At 35.8% G+C, this 20,381-nt stretch overlaps 1 protein-coding gene across 4 annotated transcripts in view; it reads right to left on the bottom strand.

Annotated features, from left to right (window-relative positions):
* The window catches only part of LOC117414928 (leucine-rich melanocyte differentiation-associated protein-like), a 341,523-nt gene that overhangs the window by 145,474 nt on the left and 175,668 nt on the right, over nucleotides 1-20,381 (bottom strand). Inside the window, exon 1 of one of the 4 annotated variants that reach the window (XM_059026371.1) lies at nucleotides 13,272-13,446. The exons of the other annotated variants lie outside the window; for them this stretch is intronic. Within the exon in view, the coding sequence (XP_058882354.1) occupies nucleotides 13,272-13,327 (56 nt within the window). The 5' untranslated portion in view covers nucleotides 13,328-13,446. Of the gene's footprint in view, nucleotides 1-13,271; nucleotides 13,447-20,381 lie in introns of those variants that run through there. 4 annotated transcript variants of the gene reach the window in all.

The raw sequence follows: 20,381 nt of genomic DNA, 5'->3' as shown, positions 1-20,381 counted from the left end.
AAAATAAAAGGTTTAAACAACGGAATACAAAACAGGACACGGCACTTGACGCCAAAATAAACAGACAGACAAAAGGGACTAGACAGTGCACAGACAGACGAACAAAACACGGTGAGCAGATAACACTAATATTTACGTTCTTTCACTATTTAGTTTCTCCTTCTCCACACTCGTTCTCCACTCACCGAACACCAACCCTGACTGACTAAATGTGCGTCTATATATACTATTGTGCTGGGATTCAATTACTAATTAATTATTCACTTGAATCCCAGCACGTGAATTAATTACATGCAACCCCGTGCTCACATATTACATTTAACCAGCACGTGAAGTGATTTGTGCTCTCCTCGTGCCTAAATACAAATCTACACTTTTTAAATACACATGAAACACAGACCCGTTTATATCCCGTGTACCAATCTATACACCAACATTAACATACGCACGCATACATACATACATACACAGAACACACAAATGCACACAGGGGCGGGGCACTTTGCCACAATGTACAATATGTATTACAATACATCATTAAAATAATGGAGGTCACCCAAATATTATTTGCATTCAAATTGATTAGAATGATTTTTGTTGGCAAAATATTACCCTGCATACTGTATATAACTATTTCTTTAAAGTCACTTGTGTTGTCCTTGGGCTAAAACCCATAAACACTACAATTCCAGTGTCCTCACAGCATCTCCTAGCATAATTGTAAGTCCCCCTTGGATGTCCCAGAAGTGAAAGATGTGTCTGGTAAGTGAGAGAGGTCAAACATGAGCACAGACATTTATTACACCTACTGCAACCAGATGGAAGCAACTCATCCATCAGAGAAGCTGCATCCCCATCACAACAGCTCCTCATAAAGAGCCTCCTTCATTTCGAACCAGACAGACCACTGCTTATATTTATAAAAATGTACCTTCTGTAGCCCAAATGCACCGTTTTTTAATCATCTCTACCGAGCTATTTTTAAAGTTTACTTTCATCAATACTTGTTCGGTAGCTCTGGGAGATATTAAAAGCATACCAGGGCAAGGAAGGGCGTTTCTGACACTTGCTCCCTCATTCATCAGCACCTCATAGGGCCGTCGGTGACAATGAAAAGATTTCACAATACCGTGCAGCAGAAACTCATTCTCCCTCTCATCCATCATGCTCAACCCAGCAGCAGTTCCACTGACCTAATCTGTAATGCCTCGGTGCACGCTGGAGACTTCTTAAAGGCACCCTTCATTAATGTTAGTTACCCAGACACAAGCCTATAGTGAATGTAAAGACAACATGCTGCAGTTGCATTATTCCAAGGCCTTTCACCTCCAAGATCAAGAATTGAATGGTGCCATTCTCGCTTGGTGCAACCAACAAAGCCAAGACAGACAGTCAGCAAAAACTATCGACACATGAGGATGATATAGCATATGTTACCCAGGTGTGGGAAAAACAAAACTATGTAAATAAATAAATAAATATGACATTTAGGTTCAATGGGTATATAATCTTGTGGTTTCAGAGCCAACAATGTTAATACACTTCGAGCTAGATTCTCAAAATGCTTTACTCAAATTGTCACAGGAAAAATGCACCCAATAAAGTTAACAAACCAGAAATAAACAACTCAAACATTTAATTTAGGGGACTGTAAACAGTTTGAGGTTGTTTCTTCATTTTAGAATTGTAATTGTAATTATTTCAGAAAAAAAATGTGCCTATGAGATATTGGAGTGAATAGCTTTGAGAATTTAGCTGTTTGTGTGCCGACAGCTAGTCAAAGAAATGTATCCGTTTAAAATTGTGTGCAAAATTTTAAATAAAGCATGTAAATAATCTATTAATGTAAAAATATCTACAAGGTGTTATGTATGTATGTATTGTTTACATGGAAAATAATGCTTTTGATATTTAGTTTCTGCCAACTTTACAAACCACATCTTGTTGTCCTTGTTCTGACACCATATGGTAACACAATGCACTGGTGAATGTTAGTTAACAAAGTAGACTACTGAGGGGGAAGCAGTCTGACCCAGGTCAAGCTATTGCAGCTAGATATTCCCCAAACCCCACTGCTGTGCTGTGCCAGTGCTCACTTATCTCTAACTGTCCTGGTCATACACTAGCTCAAGCTGTCTAATTTGACCCAGCTTTTTACTAACTGTCCACTTGTAAGCATATGGCTCTCCCTAAGGATGAGTTATAAATCTACCACTTGTACATTGTGTATACATCTAGTGGTACCATACTGATGTAACTCTACAGTCTTTTAATGTGGGATGTTCTGAATGGCTTAAAAAGAGCGTATAAGGACCAAAATGCGTATTTAAAAAATGTGGCACAACTACATGTTTATCTTATTTATGTTACATTTCCGCCATTCCAGTCATTGGGTATTACAATACATTTTTCAATCATCTTTTTGATGTCTTGTATATTGGGCATTAGTCTGTGGCTCTACATTGTTAAATACCTATTGGTAGTTGTAACAGTAAAAGTAAAAACTGGCTTTTGTATTGCTTACAGTACATAAAACAGCTGATGTTCAGCACAAAACTCCTCTAGTTGCTAAGGAGTGCTGCCCCACCTGCCCACGCTCTCCCACATCAGTGCATCATATTTAAAAAAAGAGACATAGCAAGGTAAACGTTGTAAAGAACAGATAATGTTGATTTATCAAACAAAGCCAGTTTTCCTTTTTTTCAGTTGAACGTTAATAAGTAAAAGTGGCCGCTCCAGTGGTCTGGTTATAGATGCACAAGGAAGAGGCGATATGGCCAGCACCATGCCCTGCCTGCAGCCATAACACTGATTTTTTTTTTTTTCCGTCAGTTACCCATTTACAGATAGAAACAATAAAAAAATGCCTGATACTCTACACCTCCCACACTTCAGCACAGTGCTCTAACCCTTGAACATTATTACTGACCAAACATTGCAGGCCCAGTGTTCTCCCTGTGTGATAGAGATCGACAGAAGGTAGACAAATAGTCCAGTTCCAGTCCTGTGACAGGAGATAAAAAGCAAAGTGCAAAAACAAACCTCTTTACCAGCAGTATCTCACACCAGAGGAAATACAACCAAAAGGATAAGAATTCAAGATAACAACAACAACTGTGAAGAAATGTCTTACAGTAAAAAGTAAATATTAAAAACAACATTTTGCATTCCTATTGTGATGGCAAATAAACATGTAGGCAAGATTCTAAGAGCTTACCAATATACCACTACATGTCTTAGCATCACTATAAATCTTATCCAAGGAAATTAATACATACACTCTTTCTGATGTTCGTATGTTCACCTCCAAAAAGGCTTATTTGATTCAAGAACATCTTTAATGTATATTATCAGTGACTAAAAGAGTTTTTTTTATATGGTTTCTGACAATTTAACAGGTCCTGCTGACAAATTAAATGGTTGTGTTGACAACTTAACTGCACTGCCAATCAATATTTCCAATTACTTCCATTGTCATTCAGAAAAAAAATACCATGCAGGGTCAAATGATGGCAAGATCTGGGACAAAAATATATTAACAAAAAAAAAGCTATAAATATGTTTCAATGTAATAAAAAAAAAATAATTCACCTTGCATACATCTTAGAAAATGTTGTAATATACATGTCACGAAAAAATAGATTTGTCCTTGTGTATTTTATAAACAAAAGCCAGTCATTCAGGCTAATATAATGAATGAATCCAGGGTTGCAGTTTTCACCTAACTGTTGCAATCATCAAACAGCATTCTTCTAGACTAGAAATCAGATCCAACCAACAGCATTACCTCTAAAGCTGCATCCACACTGGACAGAGCGACACGAGCGAAGTCGCTGAATGTCAATCCACACCAGACGTGACTTGGAAACGATCCAAAAGATGACCCTGCCCATGCGTTCCTATTAGACATACTAGAGATGAGCTGTCCCATTACAAAACAGGTCTTGTTTCGTTACCACCCTGACCTCCTGCAAATACATAATCACCATCTTCATTATTATTATTATTATTATTATTATTATTATTATTATTATTATTATTATTATTAATAAAATCTGTGTTATTATGCGCAGGTCACCACTTACCTTGTATTATTATTTACTTTTATTTAGTTTTTCCTTTTAAAATAGTTTGGTGAACTTGACAGAAAATGCTTTATAAATATGGCTCATATTCTTTAAAACTATGTATGAGCTTGGTAATGGCATGTGTCACAGAATACAAAGGTATTGCTGGGTTTGTTTTACAATGTATAGAATAGTAGGACCTTGATAATATTTTTGTTTGTTTGGTGAATCTCCACAAAACTTCACTTTATGCGTATGTAAAGACCTTCTTCTTGTCACGGATTTGTGCCACAGACCAATTTGGTGAACAGAACGTTATTTATCATGAAAACAAACAAACAAATAAAAAAAAAGCAATAGCTTAAAATTAGGTCACATGTTCAAGTCGTGTGAATGCGGGACCTTTTTTTGTCATTTTTAAAGCCAGCAAAAGTGCACATTTTTCATTTAAATGCTGGCTATGTAGACTACATGTATGCTCCGGTTTATTTTTGCTTATTAATAAACCTATTTTTATGCAACTTGCATAATCGGAAAGAAAATGTCTCCATGCTGCTAAACGCACCACCTGCAAGCCACCCAGGCATTGTCTTTCTTCTGGATGTCTTTGTAGTCGTTCAATTTGCAATCATATAATAATGGATATTGCTGCACCTCATAAATTAACTTTTCATCATCCATGATTAACTTGTTTTGAGGCGTGACTTTTTTGAGGCGTGACGTGTTTTGAGGCGTGTGTTTGACGTGTGTCAAGGGTGTTAACCTTGCTTCTAATTGGTCAGTTTCATTCCAGTCAGGCGACGAAAAAAAAAAGAAACAAGTTATATTTTAGCGACGCAAAATTTTCTCAAAGCGACAACGCTTGCGTCGCTCGCTGCTGGTGTGGATACTCCCATTTGACTGCAGTGACTTCTAAATTATTCGCTCACCGCCAGTGTGAATGCAGCTTAAGTTTAACAGAAGCTGTCAAGGACAGGTTTTGTCCCCTTTAAAACTCTTGACTTACAATACAGAGAATATAATATAACATATTTAATTTAGCTTAAAAAAAGCAAATCCAAGCTACTGAAATGTTATTATGCAAAACCTTACTTTTTTCTACAAACAAATGTTATGAGGTGACATGTTTTTTATCTGACTGATGTGAAGTTTAAATAATACATTCATATAAAACAGCTATTTTTTCACTGTGCATATTACTTGTGTATAAATGTACATGTATGGCCTTTTATATGTGTACATATATGCCACATAATGCAACTGTGGTTGTTACCAACTTTTTAAAAATTCAATGGATACTTTGTGACATTTGTGTCAAATACGGTTATTTAAATTGTTATTATTATTATTATTATTTATTTTCTTAGCAGACACCCTTATCCAGGGCAACTTACAATTGTTACAAGATATCACATTATTTTTACATACAATTACCCATTTATACAGTTGGGTTTTTACTGGAGCAATCTAGGTAAAGTACCTTGCTCAAGGGTACAGCAGCAGTGTCCTCCACTGGGGACTGAACCCACAACCCTTCGGTCAAGAGTCCAGAGCCCTAACCACTACTCCACACTGCTGCCCAGTGTGGAGTAGTTATCAGAACAGTTAACCAGTCCAGTACTGACTCAAATTGCCAAACTTACTGTAAGAATACTGGTCTTCTAGTTTTTTTTTTTTTATGTTTGGCTTTTCCCCAAGGAAACATAACAATATGAAAAGCATTTTGCTCCTATTATAGTATACATTTGGTAAACCTCATAATCCACACTATCAGTCTGCTAAGTGTCTTTTTCTGCTGGCTGGAGGGTGAAGTCAGTTTGGCAATATTTCTGAAATAGCAGCTTAAAAAGGTACATAAAAAAGAACACTGAACCCACAAAGTATATCCTATTACTTGTGCTCCTTGAAATCATCAGATTCCACACAGTTCTGTTAAACATCAGCAATTATCTTGCTGTCAAAGCTAAAGGTAACAAATGTCCCCATATCCAGCAAAGCAGTACCATCAACCGGACACAAGCATCATCTGATGGAAACTAAATCACTACGTCAGCCAAGAGTTCTGAAAGACAAATGCACTGCCTTGGAAAATCCAGGCCTATCACTCTGACCAGGAAAAAAAAGATGAGGCTGTCCCAGTTGACCTTACTTTTCTTTTTGAAAAGAGATTAAATGTTGCAGATTCTGTAAGTACAGTGCATTTCCAAAATATGAACATTATTAATGGACTTTACAGAAGGCTGTTTAATCTTCTGTCAACATGCAGTCATCATTTTATTCCGTCTGTCTTTGTTACTGATGGACATAAAACGTAGGAACTATGCATTATCCTCACTATAATCAGAACCAACAATGCAAGAACAATGTACCTCTACCTATCAAATGGATAACACATTAGCAATAGCTTTTCATTTATAATGACGACAGCGTAACAAGATACCACAACCACGTCCTGTCCTTATACTTAACAATAACATTCATGTGATGATATGCTGCATAATAGAGATATCAGCTGTTAACCTGCATAATAACAAAGCAGTACATTATAACTGAGCAACAATATATACATATTTTAAATGGTAAAACTGGTAATACCATTTCTTTGTAAACCATGTGACAATTAACATTCCTGCTGGCCTTATAAAGCAGTGCTGATGTACTTAAAATGAAACACTGTGAAATTCAGTTTTTAAAAGGACAGCATTGGCAATTTTATTATTATTTGTTTATTTAGCAGACGCCTTTATCCAAGGCGACTTACAGAGACTAGGGTGTGTGAACTATGCATCAGCTGCAGAGTCACTTACAATTACATCTCACCTGAAAGACAGAGCACAAGGAGGTTAAGTGACTTGCTCAGGGTAACACAATGAGTCAGTGGTTGAGGTGGGATTTGAACCAGGGACCTTCAGGTTACAAGCCCTTTTCTTTAACCACTGGACCACACAGCCTCCTTGTGGAGAACTCTTTCCAAGTCACCAATTTCTTCTATAAGGGTATACAAAATAAAAATGTGGTAGAATAGTGTCACATTTAAAGAATATTTCTTTTTTAAGTATTTTTATTCCTTAACTTGACTTAGATTGTATTTTAACAAAGTTAACCTAATTAAAGCATAGGAGTAAGAATGAATAATTTGTGCTGTAATTAAAAATGCACCGAGAAAAGAATGTGGGAGCAAATTCATCAAAGTTTATGAGCTCTAGTGAAAATGACATTACCTTTTCTCCTTGTCAAACAAATTTATACAATCATATGGGAGTATGTCATTGCTAAAAAAAGAAGTACATTTAAAAGTCTTAATAGAACGGAATCTTTCCATTTCACAATAAGGTACGTGTCACATTAATACATGACAAAAGCAAGTAGATACCACAGGGTCAATAACGATCTAGACAGCAGCATATCTTAATACCATCGTCCTTTAAACTTTCCATGAATCCCATCATTGACCACCTCCTTCCCCCCAGGCGATTTCCAGACCCCCGTGTTAACATCTCTGAAGACAACAAAGTAAACTAGGTCAGCATTTGAGTGTTTTTTTTGTTTTGTTTTTATGACTATTACAGTAAAACATTTACACCTATTATAGTAGCGTACATATATCATACAAGAACCAGGCTCTTTGACTTTGACAAGTATATATAAAAAAAACTGTGTTGCCATAATTATTTATATTTTTTAAATATACATTTCAAATTCAAAACAAGTCCACAAGGGGGAAAAGAATTACAAGATCAATAGTATTTAAAGAACAATTTAAAAACTTAAATAAATAATGACCTTCAGTTTGACTGTTCTGCAAATAATTTTAACAGAAATGAGCTTAGTATGATCTAAAAAGCTAAATTGCAAACAATTCTCAATATATGTGAGCATAGTGGGTGCTTCATGCAGAGTGTTAGTTTTACTAAAGTAATTGGTACTATTGAAGCTACACAGGCTCAGCAGCACATAGTTTTTTTTTTTTTTTCTCTTGCCTCTGGGCAAAAGCAGGATCAATATTTGTTAGGATTGCACCTTGTTCCAACAATGTAAGATTTACAATACTTGCTAGGATTTACACTTTGTCTTCACGTAACTCATCAGCGGAACCCAATTACTAACCCCAGACAAACAACATTAACATGAGCCCCTATGCTTCTTTATTGCCCTTCATCTGAGTCTCATTTCAGGCTCTTCAGGCAGTGCCACTATAACAGACACTACACTTAAAAGTGTGCTTGGAGGAATACATTTTCAGTCTTTCATTACTCGTACCTTGATTTACTTCATATCATCTTGCCGCTATAGACAAAGATAACACACTGTAAATTACAGCCATCCTGTCTTCTTGTTTCAGCGGTGGGGGGAAGGCAAGGGGTAACAGTTACAGTGTTCAGTTTGCAGTCAAATACTCAGCACAGAAGTATCACACATGTCACTATGGTACTTGCCCCAGTAGGGCCGTAGGTGGAACTCCATATTATTATGCTGTTTGTAATGCCTGTGTACATGTTTGTATACCTAAAAAGATCACTATAATAGTGAGAGACATAAACATAATTTCGAAGCTATGTATGTTAATTTGATCTCATTAATAATTAAAAATGTGGTATTCATCCAACATTATTAATCTAAGCTTTTGCAATAAGAAATATAACTCTATATTGTCTTTACTAGTCTTAATTTAACTGCTGTTTTAAAGGACATAATGCAATGTTACAAAATGAAAAACAAACAACCCAAGAAATGGAAATATGCTCCATAGTAATAAAACCAACCTGTAAAAGGAGACCTGCTCTGTTTCTGTTAGTATATTCACCTGGAATCTACAATAAGGCTTTTAGAAAACTGTCGCTGCAAAGAAGCTGCTGGGTAGGCTGTGGGAGCCCCCCCTTTCGTGTCCTATAATTTCCTCCATCTTCCATCCTATTCCAGTGGCTGATAACTAAGAACATTAGTTTTATGCGACTTGCCAAGCTCAAATGAAAAGAGAGCTAACTTTAATGACACTGCAATTAATCGCCCCAATAGACAGACAGCTAAAAGACAAGATATTGACTTCATTAAGGATAATGTATTATGTCATTAAGTCAGAAGGGTCACCTTGTGTATCATACAAGCCTGCTAATATATTGGCATTTTCCTCAAATAAGATAAATTCAGATATGAGTGATAAAGCTGATTAGAAAATGCTTCATCCAAGGAGGCTAGCCTCCCTAGGAGCCTGCCTGCAGTTCTGGTTTAACAAGGAGTTCCAGAACCCATTATAGATCATGGCTTATCAAGGAGGAGATTGATTTGCACGGGTCTTTTAATCATTATTCTTTTATTTTAATCTATGAAAAGGCATATATCCATTAAAACGATTTTATGCTTGGCAAGATGATATGCACCTCAGTCCAGTCATTCTTTTTTAACTGTATTGTGCAACTTTGTACTATATTAGGGAAACAGTACACTATTCTTTATTAGTGGATAAGTGAGACTATGGATACGTTATTTATCATTTATAGGAGGAAAATACCTAAACCTCAATTCATTTGTCCTAATTCCTAACTGCTGAAGGCATACTGAATATAAAAGAGTGATAACAAAATCCATTATTTTATAGAAAGAAATCCAGAAAAATACTTTAATCTTGGACCCTGCATATAAACTATAGAACCACAGTTTAAATATAACAGCAGCAACTAAACAAGTGGTATGAAAATTATAGCAGTGACAATTAGATGTTGTGATAGGACATTGTATAATGAATATCTGAAATAAACACTATGCATTAGACAGTATGATTCATTTTTTGTTTTCAACGTAAATTCTTGGGGGCGTAGTTCTAAAAGGTGAGGATACACTACTAATTCATTATTTTCAAAGGGTTTACAAGTATTATACTCCTTAAAGATAGTAATTTGTCACTGTGTGAAATAACACAATAATGTCCCTGAACACAAGCTAGCTGTGAATGAGCTAATGGTCAGTTTGCCCTTAACATTCAGATGATTTTCAACTGAGAATCTATAAAGGACGGTAGCTGCATTCCTTAGGGATCTCAAACTAAATGAATAATACGTTCTCTCCTCGTCTTCAATTTTAACCTGTCCCCCTTCTTCTCCAATATTTCCATTAGGTGTGTCCAAATATAAGTTCAGGCACATTTTCCCTGTGACCTTGGCATTTCTTTTTCGGCTAAGATTATTGGCATTTTTTCTTCTGCCGGCACCTCTTCTCATTTGTCATGATTATTGCTGAATTTTTCAACTGTCATTTGCGAGTATAGATCAATGGTTGTCGACTTCCCCTTTGTCATATTGGCACTGCAAACAGCCTTTCCTTTCTAAATGAGGCCTCCTCTCTTTCCATCCATTAAAAAAGCCTGTCTTTCCAAGCAGTCAATCTTTTGTTAGGTCAGTCCATTTATCATTCTTCCAATCAGAACCTGACATACTTATTCAGCCAGGTCTAGCACCGCAGAGTCATTGTTCATTTTACTCTTTTTATTATTAGGGGATTTCTTTTCTTTTTTTTTTTTTTAATTTACGCACATTTTTTTTTTTTTTTTTTTTTCCATCGGGTCAGTAATACATTTTTAGTATCCCTGTACATCCTAACGCAAGAGAAACAGCAAGTTCAAAGTGAAGAAGATAAGGGTACAGACTTCTAATATCTCAAAAGTATATCAGACAGAAAGCTTGTATAGCTTCAGCTTTACCTGAAAAGAGCACCACCCTGAAGTGTCTTCACACAGTTTCATTAAAAAAGTACTTCAATTCTGATTGTGTATTGACAAATGAAATGTATTCAAGACATAATTTAAGCAACAGCTGCTGTATACTTTCACAGATTTAAAGCAAGATACAACATGTAAATAAATGATATGTAGTGGGTCCAGCTGTATTTTAAATACAGTATTATGCAAAGTATTACATGTAATATTAGTAAGGCCCTGTGTAAATGTCGATTTCACGGGCTGCTCAGAAATCGTGAAATTAGCCCAATAATGTGATTTTTACAATATTCTTAAGAAATAAAAATGAATTTTCATAATTATTTGTATTTCATACAAAAAAAAAAAAAATTACATTAACAAAACTGTATGGCTCTGCTGTGTGCCTGTGTGTACTATTCTCCATGCACATGCTGTGCAGGGATTATGTCATGTGACTATATGCAATCTGGGCGGGAAATTAAAATACTACACACTCTAAACAAGAGAATGTATGTCTCTAAAAAGGCTAAAATGTGTCTGCAGCAAATCACGTAAAGCAGTATCCAGCAGGAGTTTTACACAGTGACAGACGTAAGTTCTTCTGTATGTCCTGCAAAGTTACTAAAGATCACTACCGAGAATTGGCTGTTGACAAGCATTTAGATTCAAGTATTCACTGAAAGAGAAAGGTGGAAATCCAGAGCAGTACCGCAACTGCTTTACTTGCAAAGAAACAAAAAACAGTGACTTTCGTGTTCCAAAAGTCCACTGAAAACCATGAAGCACGAAACACATTACATTTTGACCCGACAGAGGCATTTGTTTGCGCAAATATCCCTCTTGAAAAATTGACTGATGCCCAAGATCAGTATGGCTAACACATTGTATTTGTTTTGCAAGACCTAATTGGTGAACATGCATCTGACGTACTAGAACTGAAAACTGTCCTTGCAGATACACTTTACCTACAGGCTGTTAATTACAACACCGTTTCACAAGCTATTGTACATTGTCATTTATCTCTATATTTTCTGTTTAAAATAATAATGATCTGCACACATAATTTATAAAATAGTTCCGTGCACATTCTGTGAAATACGACACATTACCCGTGACACTGCTGTGAATTTTAAAGAAAATGTCCGCGATTTTCACAGGGCCTTAAATATAAGAATGTAAAATGTTTATAATATATTTATTCAAAACAGATACTAAACTGCATTCAACAGAGAATATAATAATGGATTTTTTTAAAGAATGCCAGCAGGTGGGATTTGTTTTTCAGTGTCAAGAAAATATTCCATTTAATTATTAGCCCTATCTCACAACAGATATCACACATGACTCCTACTTGGCACACTTGACATCCATAAATAAACAGTAAATAACTCATAACTTGAAACAACTAGTGTATCTATTATAACAGAAAAGCTTTGGAGTTCAGCTTTTTAGAGTTCAATTAAGAACGCAAAGTGAAACTAATTTAAATGTGCAGATTAGTCTGTTTTGAAAGTAGATTTCTATTAATTATCTAAGTAGACCAATAAACCTATAATATCACACTAGGTTTAACTCCAACTTGATTAGCACACAGTGCTCCAAACTGCACATGCAAATGGTAATTACCTTCACACATATGCAAATTAATAATCAACTGTTACATTAAAAAACAAAGCAAAACAAACAAAAAAGTTAAACGACACTGGCAGAGTATACTCATTATTGTTGTTGTTATTTATTATTATTATTATTATTATTATTATTATTATTATTATTATTAATAATAATACTAATAACACTAACAATACTACTACTACTACTACTAATAATAATAAAACATGATACTTATAATTATAAACAATTATAATTGGAAATGTTGTTTCCCAAACGATCCCAGTAAAACAAACATGTTTAAACATGCCTGAAGAACAGCGTCTCTGTTGATGAACTCTTTCAACACAAAGGCCTAATGTTACCTTGGTAAAGCAGTCTGAGAGCTAACCAGAGACTGTGAAACCAGACATTAGTAACTTTACTGAAAGACAATCCAAGCATAAGCAATTTAATAGTTTCAGTGTAATTTACTTCAGAAATAAAAAAGGAGTCAGATTAATGTAGTGGTCTGCAGTTTTTATAGGCATTATCTTTCTTAGATTATAATAATGTTTACCATTTCTCTGCTCTTGTGTAATTTCTATACTGTGAATAAATACCACAGCAAGACCGCACAAACTATATATATTAGAGCTCTCGATTAACATTTTTGATTGGTTAATTTATGGGCATTAGTTGATTATCTGGTAGATTAATCCGTCCACATTTTTAATAAAGGTAACAATCTTATAGTGGCTGTCTTGGATAGTAATACTTAAAAAATCAATAGAATCTAAAATAAAATAAGCCCAATGGGAATTTGACCTTTCTAAAAGCATTTTTATTATTATTTTTCTTTTAGTTAATGTAACACATTTTCACAGAACAACCGTTCATTCGTGCCACTGTCAGTCACATACCTGAAAACACAAGACAGCTGAGCTGCGTTTCCATCGTTGGTTGTTTCATCTACCATTACAGATACGTACGTGGTTTCCTATACTTCTGCTTTTTATTGCAGCTAGCAGAATCTGAGACACCGAAGAGATTAAGTCGTTCTGAATCTTGTTAGAGGTACCCAAGAATACAGTGGCTATTTACAAGTGATTGCTTAACATGCTGTCGTAGTCAGAAATCAGACAAAGTAATTCCACATAATTATCTCTATTTGAGGAATTGGTGCCTTCATCGTGCCCTCTGAAAGCCAGTTCTTGCTTGCCAAGGTAAACAACAGAATCAATCAAGCGTTTAAGAACCTCACAGTTTTTTCTTACTTTGTCATAGTGATGTATTGTATCTCTACACACTTCTGCTCATCCAGTTGAACATCAATCCGGGTTTGTTCAAAAGATCTGAGTGTTACAGTGGCTCGCAAGTGACTTTGGGAACCCTCATGTTTTTGTGCTTACTTCTTTAGACATCCTAGATGGCTGTAGTCAGTGCTGTTCCATGTCACCTTTTCTGTACTGAACAAAAGACAGTTCCAGCAGTATTATTTTTTTAATTGACTGCTACCGGTCAAGATAAGTGGCGAGTATATCCCTTTCATTTTTTTCTGAGAAAGTTCCTCTTGAAAATGGATTCATAACCAAAACGACTATTATGTCCCCGTTGCCTGATGACATTTTTTTTTTAATTTGTAAAAAAGTCATTTGAAATATTATTTTGAAGTTCTCAATAACCGTCTCTATAATAAGCAATATCGCGTGAAATTCAGCAATTCTTACACCGATTACCCTAGCATATTTAGATGTAAAAAAATGAATCTGAGTGCCGCATCCAGTAAAGGCACTCCACGTGGAGTGCAAGATGTGCCCTATAGTCTGGACATCGCGAGTTCGAGTCCAGGCTATTCCTTTGCCGCCCGAGGACGGGAGCTTCCAAGGGGGCGGCGCTCAATTGGCCGCGCGCCGCCCGGGGGGAGGGAGGGTTAGGTCGGCCAGGATGTCCTCGGCTCACCGCACACCAGCAACCCCTGTAGTATGGCCGGGCGCCTGCGGGCTTGCCTATAAGCTGCCCTAGAGCTGCGTTGTCCTCCGACGCTGTAGCTCTTGGGTGGCTGCATGGTGAGTCTGCAGTGTGAAAAAAAGCGGTCGGCTGACGGCACACGCTTCGGAGGACAGCATGCGTTTGTCTTCGCCCTCCCGAGTCAGCGCAGGGGTGGTAGCGGTGAGCTGAGCCTAAAAATAATTGGCCATTTCAAATTGGGGAGAAAATATTAAAAAATAATTGGCAACAACTAAATTAAAAAAAAAAAAAAGAATCTGCGATCAACTCTTTAGTTGATTATGTAGTCGGTAAAATCCCGTTTAATATGAAATGACTAATGACTCCACTCGAATAGCAGTTTCAAGAAGCTTTAATACAATGCGCAAGGGAAGAGCAGCAATGGTTACAGGAACACACTCTCTCTTCATGATTGACAAGGTAGCACAATATTTATACTTGATTAGCATAGCAACAAATAGGCAAATTAACACGTCATGATTATAGAACTTTTGAGTACTTTCTCAGAGATGAAGACTCCCTTATAAGGGTTTTTTTTAACTAAGCAGCTTTACCTCAAACTAGACATAACAGCGCCCTAACTATCTTTTGAGAAATGCATCTCAAGCAGTTCTCACCAGAATGTGCTGAATGTGCTGTGCTCAGAACACAACATGGTAATGCACAGTACTCACAACACCACACAATCGGTTTTAACCCTTTAGATATCACATCACATATTTCCTGCCTCTTCAATTAATTGGTCCAATTAACCCAATTAGTCTGTTAACTGGACAGATATATATATATATATATTATAATCCAGGGCTGGCAATGAAACATGAACGTGAACTTGTAAACACTACAGAAAAACACAAAAAGACACTTCTACACATTATCCACCCCTCTCTGACACAGACCTTGAAAAATTACTGAAAAACACTATTATTATTTATTTTGTATTTCCGTTCTGCTGAACCTTGTAAAATTCAACACATCAATTCAACACAAGTAAAATATATGTATATTAGAATGGGACTACTTTTGTGGTCCCTTTATTGGTGTAAGGATATTTAATAAAAAGTAACATTTTTTGCCATATAAATTACTTCTGCTTTTTTTAAATCCACTGTTTGACCTGGATTAAAAATGCAATAAGGCTTTTCAGGCTGTCCGTATATGTTGAATATACAGACTTCTCGGGGGTTGGAGGCACTCAACTTCGTCTCGTGCCACACAACTCCCCGAAGCGTCCTTATATTCCACGTATACGGACACCCTGTCGGGCCTTACTGCATACATATACATATACATATATATTATTGTTTTATTTTAATTTATTTACATTTTAATATACATTATACTACTTTTAAATTGCATTCCCTGCAATGTAAAATGTAAAATAATAATAATAATAATAATAATAATAATAATAATAATAATAATAATAATAATAATAATAATAATTTAAACAACACACACACCTTACGTAAATAGTTGTAGCAACACATGGGCACATGTAACACAATAAAATGAAAAGGTCCTTATGTACCCCTTAACTTTTAAGCCATCAAATTAGACAGTACAAGCCAGTAACTAAAAGTATAGTCAACAGTTTTCGTAAAAATAACGCTGTAGTTATTTTATTAATTATTTTTTCAATCACACTATACAAGTTGTACCAAGTTTGTACAGTACAGTATACTGTAATTGAGTCATTCACTGCAGTTCTTTCAACCGTTTTCATAAGGCCATTTAACTAAAAATAGAGTTGTAAATACTGTACTATATATATATGTGTGTGTGTATATATTTGTCACATAACACATTTAAACTGCAACTGTATGAGAAGCATCAACAGCAATAAAAAGGAATGCATTTTAGGCAGCTTCATTTTAAGGTTTTAAATGCAAATCTGCTTCCAAAACTCATATGTGTGGGTAGAGTTGGTGTAGTTATGGATCCGGTTTACCTTGTAAATATATTTACCAAAGGAATGGGCATCACCTGCAACACTGATTTGGGTATTTTAACCCTCACAAAAATCTCCTAGGCAGCACCGCATGGTTTTCGGTGTAACCGTGTGGAAATGTTCTATCAGAAGCACAGAGGCACAATACCATTAGTTCCTCTTGAAAGCAGAGATAGTTGACCATAAAAATGTCTAAAAGAAGGTTGTTCAAAATGGAGAGCCCCAATAAAGTTAAATGCATGCGAGTTGGAATGTCAGCCTCTAGTGAACATTAAATTCACGGCCACTTGTGCTCACAGGATGGTACAATTTACATATAGATAATTTCCATTCCTCATCTCCATGAACCTACTGGTTTTGTTAAGGCTGAAACAGAATGTTTGTGTTACAATGGGGGATGCTAGCAAACAACAGAGAAGACAGTTCATTCCATCTTCGCTTCAGCGAGACCCTCAAATCAAGGGTGACACCTCCATTTGTGGCCTTTGCAGCTGTAATCAATCAACTGTATTTATGTTTGATGGTGACAAAATGTCAATAAAAGTAAGTAAACACTGAGTACAGCCAGAGGAACAGACCTTCTGAAAGGCAAGTTTAAACACAAAAGACAATTCTAATCCTAGACTTGAAATGCATAGACTGCCAGTTAGAAATACAACTGTAGGTATCAGCATCCCTACTTAACATTTTATGTCAAAACATTTTCTTCATAAACAGTGTAAAATTATACAGATAAATCAAAATAGGCATTTTTTTTCAAAACAGTAGTTAAACCTACAATTTACAGTAAGTCATTTTGTATTTCTCTTGAATTCATAATGACTTCTAAACATGGTGGAACTAATAACAATTCTGAGAACATTCAAGCATAGTCTCAGCTTGGGTCTGGGTTGAGTAAACATAAATACCATAAACATAAAACACCCCCAGAGCACTCCAAGTTAATAAATGAAACTGCAGTGTCTGTCGCCTGGAGTCAAGGCCAAGCTTCAACAGAAAAAGGCCTCCACATGATTCCTTGAACACTTAGTAATCATCACGTTCCTATTGATTTTCAGAAATTATATTATAAGACAAAAATTCATTGGGACAACCCTGAACATTTTTTTTTACCAAATTCTGCCATATATTTGTAGCCTTAAATTTTATTTCAAAGTGATAACCTTAACAAATGTAGCCTTGACTGTTGGAATTGCCTGTTCCTCTGTCCTATGCAATTTTCTTCAATGCCTTTCCCTGTCTGGTCCTTACCGCTGCATTTCCTGGTTTTACTGTCTCTACCTTTCTGCCGTGTTCCTTTCCTCTTTCAGCATGGCTGAGCAAGGCTGACAGGCGGATTCCTTTGCTTTTCAGCGTATTAAAGCCACTTTCCCGCTCTGACAGCCTGTTCTATTCTGCCACCTTATAGCTCCGGCTTCACACTTCTCTGGGCAGCCCCTGCTTCCTGACAGACCACTGTCACTTCCCATCATCCTCTCTGTATATCCTGCTCTCTCCCCTTCAGCACGCATCCTGACTTTCCAACCAGTGCAATTATTTTTTTTGACAAGCCATCCATCAGCTTTAACTTTAAAAGCACTTTCGCTGATATCCATTGTTAAACCTCTTGCTTTTTTATGGTGCTTGCATGAGAGAATATGATATCAGACATTCAAACTACCAAACCATGTAAATTTACTTTGTTCTCGGCTATGTTTCCAATTTCACGTCCAATTTTTCGGTACATTATGCGTAGTTGTTGTGCCTAATATGATGTTGTCAAATCCCATTAAAGTTCACTGCATTGCACAGCTTTAAAAACAGGTTACAATTTGTATTCTATAAAGAAAGGAAGGAATGTAGTCTGAAGTCAAGCTGAATCTTATTAAAATTATCTGTTCAATTGTTACATTTCTGGATGGAGTAATTTAGAGGCATTAGCAGAGACACATATGAAAATGTCAGCATGCCAACTAATGACAACAAAAGCAATAGGAATATATCTGTGAAACTCAATAAAGCTACTTTGCTGGTGACATAAATGTGATGATAATCTAAAGAAATGAATAAGGAACCATCCAGTTTGAATAGAAATTTTCTTTTCTATTAAATCACTTTGGTGCATTTCCATTTGGCCTACATCTTGGTCCTGCAGTGCAATGAGGTCATGTCAACAATGTATCTTCAGGTTCACACACTTGTCTGGTACACTGAAATTATAAAAATTACATATAAGTAATCACATGTGTATATTATAAGACCAAATAAAAGCACTGTCTTTTGGGTCATGTACCAATTAAATGTTAAACCTTAAGCAGACATGGAATTCAAACTAGCCACTGTTGTGTGACATTCCATACTAAAAATGATAAATAGAATACGAATGGAAATTAAGAGTCCTCTTTTCATCAGACCTTGGCAACTTCAGTCTGTTCTAAAGTTTAACTATACAAAGTTATGTTAATACTAAAAATATCACAACCTGATTTCCAGTAGTATCTGAATATAAATGTGCTTTCCCTTAGCTCAGAAGCAAACCGGCCAGCTTTCAAAATACAGCAAGGTATTATACTGACATGATATACTAGGTCTGCTACATAATGGTTCATAAGGTGTTGTTAGACATGGGGCTTGGTTTATTTTCTAAGGCTTCATATGCAAAAAGTATCGGCATGCTAATTATCAACAGAAAAACACTTCTGGGGAGAGAAAGCACACGCTTCAAATCAGCACCTCCCTAAATAACATATATATATATATATATATATATATATATATATATATATATATATATGAATCAGTGGTTGGAAATCCTGGCCTGTGATTGGTTAAAACCTCATCATCAAAGCAAAAATAGATTAAACTATTGCCCTGACATCCTTGTGATCCTTGTGATTGATTCACATCACTGTCAGTCCTGCACCTTTTCAAAGGAACGCCCTTCTCCCCTGCACAACAAGAGAAAATGGCTGAACACTGATTCTGTGACTTAACAGAAAATGAATTACAAAACATACTACAAAAGAAAGATGCTCCAAACACTAAAATGGTGATTAAAACATCACTGTCACTGTTTTCTGACTCGATGATGTAAACAAATATGACGACCAGGATATAAAGTGGATTATTCAGCAGTAAGCAAGCCACACGGAGAGCTGGATGCCAAAAACACTTTTTTAACTACTGTATGCGGTATGAACTTCAAAAACATTTCCTCTTATTTATTTATGCTATTTAATTCATTTACTTATGCTGTATCAGCTATATTTAAACAAAATATATAAAGTCGTATTTACTATCCAACCTTGCCTTGCTTATTTTCTTGACTGATTCATATATTAAATATGTACTGCAGCCATAGTGCAAAATAAAATGCCCCTGTGGCTTCAGGCATTATAGCCCCGTCGGTAACAATAGTCTTCCCTCGGGTCAATAACTTTCCACTATAGCCCTCCCCTCCAGTCCATATTTACTATATAGTCACTGGTGTATATGTATGTCTCTGGGGGATTTTCTTATTGTAGGCTAGACTACGTAAAAGTCAGACAATTCCTACCTAAGTAAAATATATAACAACTATAGCATTTGTCAGATGTTTCTTTGACATAACTTTAACTGACAAGGTCTGCAAGTCTATTAGAACAATTCCAATTACGGTTACAATGGTGACCAGCTACTGTCCCTTTATAACCCTCCATTGACAAATGTTGTTTCCAGGCAACAACACTGTTTTAAAAAAATATTATTTTCCTTAAATATGCTCCTGTGCAGCTACACGTTATCAGAGAAGTCAGAAATCAACTTCTTATCAAATAAAAAATAAACAAAATAGAATGTATCCTGAAAGCAATGTTTGTCGATATAGTGTTAAATACGTCACCTAATTCTACTTTTGTAATCACATGGGCCCTGTAAGAAACAAAAATATTCAAATAAGGTAACTGCAGTCCAAACATGTTTTGACAGAGCAAAAATATATAGACACATACACTTTGTCATTAAATAGATGTTTTCTTTCTGTTAGTCAAATACACACAATTTTTCTAGTTGAACTCTTTAATTTACTATTTTTAACAGTATACATGTGGCAAGA

Source organism: Acipenser ruthenus, chromosome 7 (genome assembly GCF_902713425.1).
Source record: "Acipenser ruthenus chromosome 7, fAciRut3.2 maternal haplotype, whole genome shotgun sequence".
Lineage (NCBI taxonomy): Eukaryota > Metazoa > Chordata > Actinopteri > Acipenseriformes > Acipenseridae > Acipenser > Acipenser ruthenus.
Note: the sequence above shows the minus strand (reverse complement) of the source record. Positions and strands in the feature narration are given on the sequence as shown.